A 14241-nucleotide genomic window follows, 5' to 3' on the forward strand; every position below is an offset into this window, starting at 1 on the left:
AAAAATGGAGACAATGTGGCCTGGAGAACTCACTGAAGAACAGACTGATTTCTCTGTTCTGAGATAGAGATATGGATACGGTCACTTCTACTCTGACTTTCAGAAGAGATGTGGAAAGCTGCCAGAGAACAAAAGCCCCCCAAAACCGGTTTTCACTGAGCCCATTTCCCCCCTACAGGAGGCAGGGCAGCTCTGCCCAAACAGGGTTGCCCGAGTAACAGTAGGGCAGGCCCCTTCCTCAGAAGACAGGCTGAAAGAACAAGAGGCCGACAACCCTAAAGTCCCTATAAAAAAGGTGCATCCTGCTTGGGTTGCAGTCAATCATTTGGACTCTGTACATTCTCTCAACTACCCATCAACAGAATGACTAAGAGAAGGAACCCCTAACACAGGAAAAATTCAGAGACTGTGACCTCTGCCACAGAACTAATGGATATGGATATAAGCAAGATGTCAGAAATAGACTTCAGGATAACAGTTATGAAGACAATAGCTAGGATGGAGAAAACCATTAATGGCAACATAGATTCTTTAAGAGCAGAAATGAGAGCTAATCTGTCAGAACTTAAAAATGCTATCATTGAGATCCAATCTAGATACTCTAATGCTAGGGTAAATGAGGCAGAAGAACAAATTAGTGATCTAGAAGACAAACTGATAGAAAAGAAGGAACAGGAGGAGGCCTGGAACAAACAGCTTAAAATCCATGAAAACAGAATTAGAGAAATAAATGATGCCATGAAATGTTCCAGTGTCAGGATTATTGGGATCCCTGAGGGGGTGGAGAGGGAGAGGACCAGAAGATATATTTGAGCAAATCATAGCCAAGAACTTCCGTAATCTGGGGAAGGAAAAAAGCATTCATGTCCTAGAGGCAGAGAAGTCCCCTCCCAAGATCAATGAGAACAGACCATCTCCACGGCATGTAATAGTAAAACTCGCAAATCTTAGAACCAAGGAAACCATCTTAAGAGCAGTTAGGGGCAAGAGATTCTTTATGTACTGAAGGAGGAACATCGGAATAGTGTCAGACCTGTCCACAGACACCTGGCAAGCCAGAAAGGGCTGGCAAACATATTCAGGGTACTAAATGAGAAGAACATGCAGCCAAGAATTCTTATACAGCAAGGCTGTCACTCTGAATGAATGGAGAGATAAAGAGCTTCCAGGACTGGCAGACACTAAAAGAATATGTGACCACTAAGCCAGTCCTGCAAGAAATATTAAGAGGGGTTCTATAAAAGGAGAAAGACCCCGAGAGTGATACTGAACAGAAACTTACAGAGACAATCTATAGAAACAAGGACTTGACAGGCAAGATGATGACAATAAAATCTTATCTTTCAATAATCACTCTCAACGTGAATGGCCTAAATGCTCCCATAAAATGGCACAGGGTTGCAGAATGGATAAAAAGACAGACCCATCCATATGCTGTCTACAAGAGACTCTTTTTGAACCTAAAGATATATCCAGACTGAAAGTGAAGGGACAGAGAACCATCTCTCATGCCAATGGACCTCAAAAGAAAGCTGGGGTAGCAATTCTCGTATCATATAAATCAGATTTTAAGCTAAAGACTGTAGTTAGAAATACAGAAGGGCACCAAATCATTCATTTTTTTAAAAAAATTTTATTTATTTATTTGTTAGAGAGAGAGAGAGAGAGTGTGAGCACAGGCAGACAGAGTGGTAGGCAGAGGCAGAGGGAGAAGCAGGCTCCCTGCCTAGCAGGGAGCCCGATGTGGGACTCGATCTCAGGACACTGGGATCATGACCTGAGCTGAAGGCAGCCGCTTAACCAACTGAGCCACCCAGGCGTCCCACACCAAATCATTCTTAAAGGGTCTATCCAACAAGAAGATCTAACAATTGTAAATATGTATGCCCCCAACATGGGAGCAGTCAACTATATAAGCCAAGTGTTAATCAAAATAAGGGAGACATATTGATAGTAATATGTTAATAATAGGAAACCTCAACACTCCACTCTCAGCAATAGATCATCTAAGCAGAAAATCAACAAAGGAACAAGAGCTTTGAATGACACTCTGGACCAGGTCGTTCTTATAAATATATACAGAACATTACAACCTAAAACAACAGAATACTCATTCTTCTCAAGTCCGCATAGAATTTTCTCCAGAAGAGAGCACATACTGGATCACAAATCAGGTCTCAACTGATACCAAAAGCCTGAGATTATTCCCTGCATATTCTCAGACCACAGTGCTTTGAAACTGGAACTCAATCACAAGAAGAAGTTTGGAAGAAATTCAAACATTTGGAAGCTGAAGACCATCCTGCTCAAGAATGTTTGAGTCAACCAGGAAATCAGAGAAGAACTAAACAATTCATGGAAACCAATGAGAATGAAAATGCATCGGTCCAAAACCTATCGGATTCGGTAAAGGATTTCCCCCTAAAGGGGAAATACATAGCCATCCAAGCCTCACTCAAAACAGTAGAAAAATCCTAAATACACAAACTATCTTTACACCTTGAAAGAACTGGAGAATCAACAACAAATTAAGTCTAACCCATACGGGAGAAGGGAAATAATCAAGAATAGAGTAGAGATCAATGAATTAGAAACCAGAAATATAGTAGAACCAACACATCAATGAAACTAGAAGCTGGTTCTTTGAAAGTATTAATAAGGTCGTTAAACCACTGGCCAGACTCATCCAAAAGAAAAGAGAAAGAACCCAAATTAATAAAATTATGAATGAATGGGGGAGAGATAATGACTTAACACCAAGGAAATAGGAACACTTATCAGAAATTATTTTTAACAGCTATATGCCCATAAAACAACCTGGAAGAAATGGATGCACTCCTGGAAACCTATAAACTACCAAGACTGAAACAGAAAGAAATTAATAACCTGAATAGATCAATAACTAGTAACGAGATTGAAGCAGTGATCAAAAACCTCCCAAAAAACAAGAGTCCAGGACCTGATGGATTCCCTGGGGAATTCTCCCGACCATTCAAAGAAGAAAAAATACCTACTCTCCTGAAGCTGTCCCAAAAAATAGAAACAGAAGGAAAACTTTCAGACTCTTTCTATGAGGCCAGCATTACCTTGATCCCAAAACCAGGCAAAGACCTCATCAAAAAGGAGAATTTCAGACCAATATCCCTGATGAATATGGATGCCAAAATTCTCAACAAGATCCTAGCTAATAGGATCCAATACTACATTAAAAGGATTGTCCACCACGACCAGGTGAGTTTATCCCTGGGATGCAAGGGTGGTTTAACATTTGCAAATCAATCATTGTGATAGAATACATTAATAAGAAGATAGAGAAGAAACATATGGTCCTCTAAATTGATGCAGAAAAAGCATTTGAGAAAATACAGCATCCTTTCTGATTAAAACTTTTCAGAGTATAAGGATGGGGGAACATTCCTCAATTTTGTAAAATCCATTTATGAAGAACCCACAGTGAATATCATTCTCAATGGGGAAATCTGAGAGCCTTTCCCTTAAGATCAGGAACATGACAAGGATGCCCACTCTTACCACTGTTTTGCAACATAGTACTGGAAGTCCTAGCGACAGCAATCAGACAACAAAAAGAAATAAAAGGTATTCAAATTGGCAAAGAAGACGTCAAACTTTCTCTCTTCACAGATGACTTGACACTTTATGTGGAAAACCCAAAAGGCTCCACCCCCAAATTATTGGAACAGCAATTCAGTACTGTGGCAGGATAGAAAATCAATGCACAGAAATCAGTTGCCTTCTTATCCATTAACAATGTAAGTTTAGAAAGAGAAATTAGAGAATCAGTTCCATTTACAATAGCACCCAAAAACACAAGATACCTTGGAATAAACCTAAGCAAAGAGGTAAAGGATCTATACTCTAGGAACTAGTATACTCTAGAAACTAGTGAAGGAAATTGAAGAAAACATGAAAAGATGGAAAAACTTTTCATGCTCATGGATCAGACGAATAAACGTTGCTATAATGTCTGTGCTGCCCAGAGCAATCTATACTTTCAACGCCATCCCAATCAAAATGCCAACAGCATTTTTCAAAGTGCTGGAACAAATAATCGTAAAATTTGTATGGAACCAGAAAAGACCCGAAATTGTGAAGGAAATGTTGGAAAAGAAAAGCAAAGCTGGGAGCATCACGTTGCCTGATTTCAAGCTCTATTACAAAGCTATGATTACCAAGACATCATGGTACTGGCACAAAAATAGGCACATAGACTAGTGTAACAGAGTAGAGAGCCCAGATACGGACCTGCAACTCTATGGTCAAATAATCTTTGACAAAGCAGGAAAAAAATATCCAATGGATAAAAGTATCTTCAATAAATGGCACTGGGAAAATTGGACAGCTATATGCAGAAGAATGAAACTCAACCATTCTCTCACACCATACCCAAAGATAAACTCAAAATGGATGAAAGACCTCAATATGAGACAGGAATCCATCAGAATTTTGGAGGAGAACACAGGCAGTAACCTCTTTGACGTCAGCCACAGCAACTTCTTTCAAGACATGTCCTGCAAGGCAAGGGAAACAAAAGCGAAAATGTACTTTTGGGACTTCATCAAGATCAAAAGCTTCTGCACAGCAAAGGAAACAGTCAATAAAACAAAGAGGCAACCCACAGAATGGAAGAAGATATTTGCAAATGACACTACAGACAAAGGGCTGATACCCAAGATCTAAATAGAACACCTCAAAAACTCAACACCCAAAAAAGAATTAAGTCAAAAAATGGGTTAAAGACATGAACGGACACTTCCTCAAAGAAGACATGCAAATGGCTAACAGACACATGAAAAAATGTTCATCGTCATTAGCCATCATGGAAATTCAAATTGAAACCATTGAGATACAACCTTACACAAGTTAGAATGCCAAAAATCGACAAGAAACAGCAAATATTGGAGAGGCTCTGGAGAAAGGGGAACTCTCTTACATTGTTGGTGGGAGTGCACGCTGGTACAGCCATTTTGGAAAACAGTGTACAGCTTCCTCATAAAATTAAAAATAGAGCTACCCTATGACCCAGCAATTGTACTACTGAGTATTTACCCCAAGGATACAGATGTAGTGAAAAGAAGGGCCATATGCACCCCAGTGTTTATAGCAGCAATGTCCACAATAGTCAGACTGTGGGAAGAGCTGAGATGCCCTTCAACAGTTGAATGGATAATGAAGTTGTGGTCCATATATACAATGGAATATTACTCAGTCATCAGAAAGGATGAATACCCAACTTTTGCATCAAATGGATGGGACTGGAGGAGAATAGTCTAGGTGCAATAAGTCAAGCAGAGAATGTCAATTATCATATGGTTTCACCTCTTTGTGGAATATAAAGAATAGCATGGAGGACATTAGGAGAAGGAAGGGAAAAATGAAGGAGGGATAATCGGAGGGGGAGATGAACCATGAGAGACTATGGGTTCTGGGAAACAAACTGAGGGTTTAAGAGGGTGGGAGGTTAGGGAGATGGGTGAGCCTGGTGATGGATATTAAGGAGGGCATGTATTGCATGGAGCACTGGGTGTAAATCATGGAACACTACATCAAAAATTAATGATGTACTATATGGTGACTAACATAATGTAATAAAAAAAAAAAGGAATTTCCACACATCTGTATCCATTAGATAAAAGGACAGCTGTGCATGTTGTGATCTTTTTCAAAAATATACACGCCAGCCCTGCTGAATCTGGGGCAGTAGTCTGGGGACAGAGGAGGAGCCACTGGCTTGGCAGCGGGGAATGTATACATCACACACATACATTTTGAAAAAGTTCCTAAAAGTTCTGTTACAGCTCCCCTCTCAGCCCAAGCCTTTTAATACTGGAGGATAGGGACTGTGCCTTTTGCTTGGTAACATGGCAGGCATTCAATACATGCTTATTTAATGGTTATCTTTGCTCTCTTGGTGTTAGATTCTGAGAGTAATAAGATCCCATTTATATAATAAAGACTTATCACCTGAACAGTTAACTAATAATAGTATGCAAGCCTAGGAGACAATTTCAAAGGAAGAGTTCTCAAAGGAATGTTGATCAAACCCTATAAGTATTTAGTCTGCTAAGGTGACTACTTTGAAGGAACTAACCCTGATTTAAACGAAAGATTTTGGGAAATTGTTTTACAATGTTCTCATCCTATTATAATGCACACATAAATACAAAGATTTTGTCTTATTTATTTTAATTAAGAGAACAGACTTTAAACCTGGAAGAAACAGAGGGATAATTGTGGACAAGCACTGACTAGGGGCTTTGAAGACCTCAGTTCAAATCCATGTTCTGCTGCTAAGAAAGTCACTGAATTTCTCTGGGTCCTGTTCTCTCATTTATAAAATGAAAGGTTTTTGTCTAAATGGTAGCTAATGTTCCTTCCCAATCTAAACTTATATGATGTTGTTTTCCTTAAGATGCCTAAAAAGATTAAATCATTTAGATTACAAATAAGTTAAAATTTCCTTCTCTTCATCCATCCCCGCATTTAGCTCTTACTGGATTTAGTCCCATTTCTTTCAGTGTTACCCTAATATTTAAAAGGTACATTACCCTTATATTTAAAAGATTATTTAACAATATTGTGAAATTGTCAAACTATAAAATTTTTAAGTTATTCCATTGTGTGTGTTTTTCTGTAGGTCGAACCTGAAGATCACATTGAATTGTCTTCTAGTCCTGAATCTGAAAAAACATTGGCTTCAAAATCCATTGGCATTTCTGAAGGTGTGTGGGTTACAGGTGGGGGTGGGGGGTGGAGGGGGTGTTGGTAGAGGGGACTGAAGCCTTGCTTTGAAAGAATAAGCATTGGCCTTTGAGAGCTATAGAACTGGGAATAGTTTCCATTAGTGAGCTGAAGCCCACAGTCCCTTGTTAGATTAGGATTATTCTTGTGGTAATGTGATTGGCTCCCACCCCAGCCATTCCCCCACCCCCACCCCACCCCAGAAGCCAATGCCCAGCCTCCTAGAGTGGAGCACTGCCCGCCACACACTTGCTGAGGGCTGCACAGAGCTTGGTGCTGAGGTTGCTGTTTGCCCCTGGTCAATTGCAGAACTGGAATTTGAGGCTCTGGTTAAATGGCCAGGCAGTGGTGAAATAGTGTATGTTTGCATTTCTTACTGAAAGAATGAAATTAGGGTAGTTACTTAAAAAAATTTCTGCTGTGCCTATAGTTGTTTATCTCTACATTCTCTTTAATTCAGTCTTGTCAGCAACTTAATGCAGTTTTCTATTTTTTTTTTAAACAGACTTTGGTTTGATTCTTTCATTTAATTTTCTTTTTCATAAATTTCTACCCCTTAGCTCTATTATTTCTTCAGTTTTTGAGGGCTTAAACTGTCGACTTTTTCCTAACTTCATTCTTTTTTTTTTTTTTTTAAGATTTTATTTATTTGACAGATCACAAGTAGGCAGAGAGGCAGGCAGAGAGAGAGAAGGAAGCAGGCTTCCCGCTGAGCAAAGAGCCCGATGCGGGGCTCGATCCCAGGACCCTGGGATCATGACCTGAGCCGAAGGCAGAGGCTTTAACCCACTGAGCCACCCAGGCACCCCTCATTCTTTTTTTCTAATACATGTATTTGAAGCTAAACATGTTCCTGCAGGGACACAGACAAGAGTGTTGATATGCACCATGTTTTGGTGTTGTTTTGATCTAGTTTGTAATTTGTATTAAGATGTCTTCTTTCGCTCACGAAAGGGATTTTTAACTTCTCAATATTATGCGGTTTCGACTATATTTTTAACTTACTCTCATTTTCGTTGTATTTTGATTAGATGAGTATATGATAATAGCAACTCTTAGATGTTTGTTAAAATTTCCTTTGTGGGGGTGCCTGGGTGGCTCAGGTCATGATCCCAGAGTCCTGGAAACGAGCCCCGCATCGGGCTCCCTGCTCAGCAGGAAGCCTGCTTCTCCCTCTCCCACTCCCCCTGCTTGTGTTCCTTCTCTCGCTGCATTTGTCTCTGCCAAAGAAATAAAATCTTAAAAACAAAAATTTCCTTTGTGGCCTGGGATGTAGAGTTTTTATAAATGTTTACTTGAAAAGAATATGAATTTTCTCTTGCTTTATATAGTCTGTATGTGGGTATGTGTGCATGCATATGTGTGTGTGTATGTATGTTCAGTCAAGCTTTAAATTGTCTATGTATACATATATATGTTTAATCAAGCCTTTAAATTGTCCACATTTTCTGTGTTTCTGGTATTTTAGTCTGCTTGATCTGTTCATTGCTCAAAAGGGTGCATTAAAAATTGCCCACAGTGATTGTGGAATTTCTTCTTGTGATTCTGTTAAATATTGCATTATATAGTAGAGGCTATGTTATAAAATGATTTTGTTCATGATTGATATATTTTTTGTTGAATTTTGACCCTTTTCTCATTAATGACCTTCATTATCTCCAATAATGTTTTTATACTCATTCAATTTTGTCTAATATTAATATTTCTCTGCTTGGTTTTCCCTGGTGTATCTTTTTTGATATATTTTATTTTTTAAAAATTTATCATGGAAAATTTCAATAAAAGACAGAATAGTATAATTAACCTTCATGTACCCTGTAACCACCTTTAACAATTATCAACTCATGGCCAGTCCTCTTTTATCTATACACCCACCTACTCTTCCCACCTTTTCCTGGATGATTTTTTTTTTTTAAGATTTTATTTATTTATTTGACAGAGAGCACAAGTAGGCAGAGAGAGAGGAAGGGAAGCAGGCTCCCTGCAGAGCAGAGAGCCCGATGCGGGGCTCGATCCCAGGACCCTGGGATCATGACCTGAGCCGAAGGCAGAGGCTTTAACCCACTGAGCCACCCAGGCGCCCCATTTCTGGATGATTTTGAAGCAAATTCCAGACAGCCTATTATCCACCTATAAATATTTTATAAATATCTTTAAAAGATAAGGTTTTCTTTTTTTAAAACACAGACATAATATTATTACTCCTTTAAAAAATTTAATATTGTCATGCCTCTAATCAGTGTTTCAGTGTTGTCAGCTATCTCATTTGTAAAAATAGCTTATTTTCTCATTCTATTGAAGTCCAAGGGAGGTCCGTACATGGCAGTGGTTTGATGGCTTATAAGTTCATTTTAACTTCTTGGTACCTCTCTTTTTCCCCTTGCAGTTTATTTGTTGAAGAAACATAGGTGTTTGTTGTGAAAATGTTTTTCAGAGTCTAGATTTTGCTAATTGAGTCTTTATGGGGTCATTTAACATATTTTACTCTCTCCTGTATTTTCTGTAAGTTAGATATTCCTTTATTTTAAAGCTGAGTGATTAAGTTGTTGTAATTGTGTTGAGCATGTAACTAGATTTCATTTTTAAAAATAATTAATTTGTGTGTCTTCATCATCAAATGTAAGTATGTATATTGTGATTACTGATATATTTGTGCTTATTTCTATAATCTTATTTTGTGCTTCCTATTTACTATGCATTTTTTTCTTTAGTTTTTGAGCTTCTTTCTTTCCCTCTGTTGGATTGAGTTTTCTGTATTCTCTCTTTTCCTCTCTATTGGTTCAGAAATTACACATTCTATTTTTAATCTCTTAGTGATTATTTTTGAATGTTGAACATTCATAATTGAATTAAAATTTAAAAGAAATATATTTACCTCCTAAACAATATAAGGACTTTAGAGCTTTTTTTTTTTTTTTTTTTTTAAGGAATTTGTTTGACAGAGAAAGAGACCGAGAAAGGGAACACAAGCAGGGGGAGTGGGAGAGAGAGAAGCAGTCTTCCTGCCGAGCAGGGAGCCCGATGCGGGGCTTGATCCCAGGACCCTGGGACCCCGAAGGCAGATGCTTAACGACTGAGCCACCCATGCACCCTGACTTCAGAGCTTTTAACACTGATTTGCTCCCCCTTATCTTCCCTGATATTGTTTTCTTGTATTTTAGATCTGCTTTGTTTTTAACCCTCCCATTTGGTCTCCCATGTCTTCCAGTTTCTTGCCTTCAGTTGGTCCTTTTTAAAAACTTTGTAACTCAAATAATGTAAATATGTGAACCATAAATGTATAAAACCAAAACACAAGTTTTATGAAATAATACTTACTCTTATTGCCTGAGATGCTTTCTGACAAAATTTTCTATTCTCTGATTTTGTTGCTCACAATTGCTTTTTGTACTTGCTTTCTTGAGAATTGCTTCCTTCTTCCTTTCTTCAGTAGTTCTTCCATCTAGAACATGTGAGTGGTAAATTCTCCTAGTCTTTGAAAATATCTTTAATTTTATTATAATTTGTGAGTGATGGCTTACAGATGAGCACAGAATTCTAAGTTGATGCTCATTTTCTCTCAGCATTTTAAGGATAATATTCCATTATTTACGGACATCTCTAATTGCCAAGTTTATTCTACCTATGTGCTGTCTGTCCAGTTACTGTTTTTATCTCTGATTGCTTTTAAGGTTCTCTTATTTTATATATATATATATATATATATATATATATATATATTTTAAGATTTTATTTATTTATTTGACAGAGAGAGATCACAAGTAGGCAGAGAGGCAGGCAGAGAGAGAGGAAGAAGCAGGCTCCCCAATGAGCAGAGAGCCCAATGCGGGGCTCGATCCCAGGACCCTGGGATCATGACCTGAGCCGAAGGCAGAGGCTTTATTTTATTTTTTTTAATTTAAATTTTTTTATTTTAATAAACATATAATGTATTTTTATCCCCAGGGGTACAGGTCTGTGAATTGCCAGGTTTACACATTTCACAGCACTCATCATAGCACATACCCTCCCCAATGTTCATTTCCCCACCACCCTCTCCTGTCCCCCCTCCCCCCAGAACCCTCAGTCTGTTTTTTGAGATTGAGTCTTTTATGGTTTGTCTCCCTCCCAATCCCATCTTTTCATTTTTTCTTTTCCTACCTCCCCCCAACCCCCCCCGCCTTGCATCTCCACTTCCTCATATCAAAAAGATCATATGAGAGTTGTCTTTCTCCGATTGACTTATTTCGCTAAGCATGATACCCTCTAGTTCCATCCACGTTGTCGCAAATGGCAAGATTTCGTGTCTTTTGATGACTGCATAGTATTCCATTGTGTATGTATACCACATCTTCTTTATCCATTCATCTCTTGGTGGACATCTAGGCTCTTTCCACAGTTTGGCTATTGTGGACATTGCTGCTATAAACATTCGGGTGCACGTGCCCCTTCGGAGTACCATGTTTGTATCTTTAGGATATATACCCAGTAGTGCAATTGCTGGGTCGTAGGGTAGCTCTATTTTCAGTTTTTTGAGGAACCTCCACACTGTTTTCCAGAGTGGTTGCACCAGCTTGCATTCCCACCAGCAGTGTAGGAGGGTTCCCCTCTCTCCACATCCTCGCCAGCATCTGTCATTTCTTGACTTGTTAATTTTAGCCATTCTGACTGGTGTGAGATGGTATCTCATTGTGGTTTTGATTTGTATTTCCCTGATGCCGAGTGATGTGGAGCATTTTTTCATGTGTCTGTTGGCCATCTGGATGTCTTCTTTGGAGAAATGTCTGTTCATGTCCTCTGCCCATTTCTTGACTGAATTATTTGTTCTTTGGGTATTGAGTTTGATAAGCTCTTTATAGATTTTGGATACTAGCCCTTTATCTGATATGTCGTTGGCAAATATCTTCTCTCATTCTGTCAGTTGTCTTTTGGTTTTGTTAACTGTTTCCTTTGCTGTGCAAAAGCTTTTGATCTTGACGAAATCCCAATAGTTCATTTTTGCCCTTGCTTCTGTTGCCTTTGGCGATGTTCCTAGGAAGAAGTTGCTGCGGTTGAGGTCAAAGAGGTTGCTGCCTGCATTGTCCTCAAGGATTTTGATAGATTCCTTTCGCACATTGAGGTCCTTCATCCATTTTGAGTCTATTTTCGTGTGTGGTGTAAGGAAATAGTCCAATTTCATTTTTCTGCATGTGGCTGTCCAATTTTCCCAGCACCATTTGTTGAAGAGGCTGTCTTTTTTCCATTGGATATTCTTTCCTGCTTTGTCGAAGATGAGTTGACCATAGAGTTGAGGGTCTATTTCTGGGCTCTCTATTCTGTTCCATTGGTCTATATGTCTGTTTTTGTGCCAGTACCATACTGTCTTGATGATGACAGCTTTGTAATAGAGCTTGAAGTCTGGAATTGTGATGCCACCGACTTTGGCTTTCTTTTTCAATATTCCTTTGGCTATTCGAGGTCTTTTCTGGTTCCATATAAATTTTAGGATTATTTGTTCTATTTCTTTAAAAAAAATGGATGGGATTTTGATAGGGATTGCATTAAATGTGTAGATTGCTTTAGGTAGAATAGACATTTTCACAATATTTGTTCTTCCAATCCATGAGCATGGAATATTTTTCCATTTCTTTGTGTCTTCCTCAATTTCTTTCATGAGTACTTTATAGTTTTCTGAGTACAGATTCTTTGCCTCTTTTTTAGATTTATTCCTAGGTATCTTATGGTTTTGGGTACGATTGTAAATGGGACTGACTCCTCAATTTCTCTTTCTTCTGTCTTGTTGTTAGTGTAAAGAAATGCGACTGATTTCTGTGCATTGACTTTATATCCTGACACTTTACTGAATTCCTGTATAAGTTCTAGCAGTTTTGGAGTGGAGCCTTTTGGGTTTTCCACATATAGTATCATATCATCTGCAAAGAGTGATAGTTTGACTTCTTCTTTGCCAATTTGGATGCCTTTAATTTCTTTTTGTTGTCTGATTGCTGAGGCTAGGACTTCTAGTACTATGTTGAACAGCAGTGGTGATAACGGACATCCCTGCCGTGTTCCTGACCTTAGTGGAAAAGCTTTCAGTTTTTCTCCATTGAGAATGATATTTGCGGTGGGTTTTTCATAGATGGCTTTGATAATATTGAGGTATGTGCCTTCTATCCCTACACTTTGAAGAGTTTTAATCAGGAAGGGATGCTGCACTTTGTCAAATGCTTTTTCAGCATCTATTGAGAGTATCATATGGTTCTTACTCTTTCTTTTATTAATGTATTGTATCACACTGATGGATTTGCGGATGTTGAACCAACCTTGCAGCCCTGGAATAAATCCCACTTGGTCGTGGTGAATAATCCTTTTAATGTACTGTTGGATCCTATTGGCCAGTATTTTGGTGAGAATTTTTGCATCTGTGTTCATCAAAGATATGGGTCTGTAATTCTCTTTTTTGGTGGGATCCTTGTCTGGTTTTGGGATCAAGGTGATGCTGGCCTCATAGAATGAGTTTGGAAGTTTTCCTTCCATTTCTATTTTTTGGAACAGTTTCAGGAGAATAGGAATTAATTCTTCTTTAAATGTTTGGTAGAATTCCCCTGGGAAGCCGTCTGGTCCTGGACTTTTGTTTGTTTGGAGATTTTTGATGACTGTTTCAATCTCCTTACTGGTTATGGGTCTGTTCAGGTTATCTATTTCTTCCTGGTTCAGTTGTGATAGTTTACATGTCTCTAGAAATGTATCCATTTCTTCCAGATTGTCAAATTTGTTGGTGTAGAGTTGTTCGTAGTATGTTCTTATAATTGTTTGTATTTCTTTGGTGTTGGTTGTGATCTCTCCTCTTTCATTCATGATTTGATTTATTTGCGTCCTTTCTCTTTTCTTTTTGATAAGTCTGGCCAGGAGCTTATCAATCTTATTAATTCTTTCAAAGAACCAGCTCCTAGTTTTGTTGATTTGTTCTATTGTTTTTTTAGTTTCTATTTCATTGATTTCTGCTCTGATCTTTATGATTTCTCTTCTCCTGCTGGGTTTAGGCTTTCTTTGTTGTTCTCTCTCCAGCTCTTTTAGGTGTAGGGTTAGGTTGTATATTTGAGACCTTTCTTGTTTCTTGAGAAAGGCTTGCACTGCTATATATTTTCCTCTCAGGACCGCCTTTGTTGTGTCCCACAGATTTTGAACTGTTGTGTTTTCATTTATCATTTGTTTCCATGAATTTTTTCAATTCTTCTTTAATTTCCTGGTTGACCCATTCATTTTTTAGAAGGATGCTGTTTAGTCTCCATGTATTTGCGTTCTTTCCAAATTTCCTCTTGTGATTGAGTTCTAGCTTCAGAGCATTGTGGTCTGAAAATATGCAGGGAATGATCTCAATCTTTTGGTACCAATTGAGACCTGATTTATGACCCAGGATGTGGTCTATTCTGGAGAATGTTCCATGTGCACTAGAGAAGAATGTATATTCTGTTGCTTTGGGATGGAATGTTCTGAATATATCTGTGATGTCCATCTGGTCCA

General features: G+C 38.4%; 1 protein-coding gene across 1 annotated transcript in view; it reads left to right on the forward strand.

Moving 5' to 3' along the window:
* The window catches only part of CPLANE1 (ciliogenesis and planar polarity effector complex subunit 1), a gene marked incomplete at its 5' end in the record, with an annotated part of 140404 nt that overhangs the window by 98891 nt on the left and 27272 nt on the right, over window positions 1–14241 (forward strand). The window contains one exon of the mRNA XM_080803312.1: window positions 6656–6740. Within this exon, the coding sequence (XP_080659438.1) occupies window positions 6656–6740 (85 nt within the window). The remainder of the gene's footprint in view (window positions 1–6655; window positions 6741–14241) is intronic.

The sequence above is a fragment of the Martes martes genome (genome assembly GCF_963455335.1).
Source record: "Martes martes genome assembly, chromosome: 5".
NCBI lineage: Eukaryota > Metazoa > Chordata > Mammalia > Carnivora > Mustelidae > Martes > Martes martes.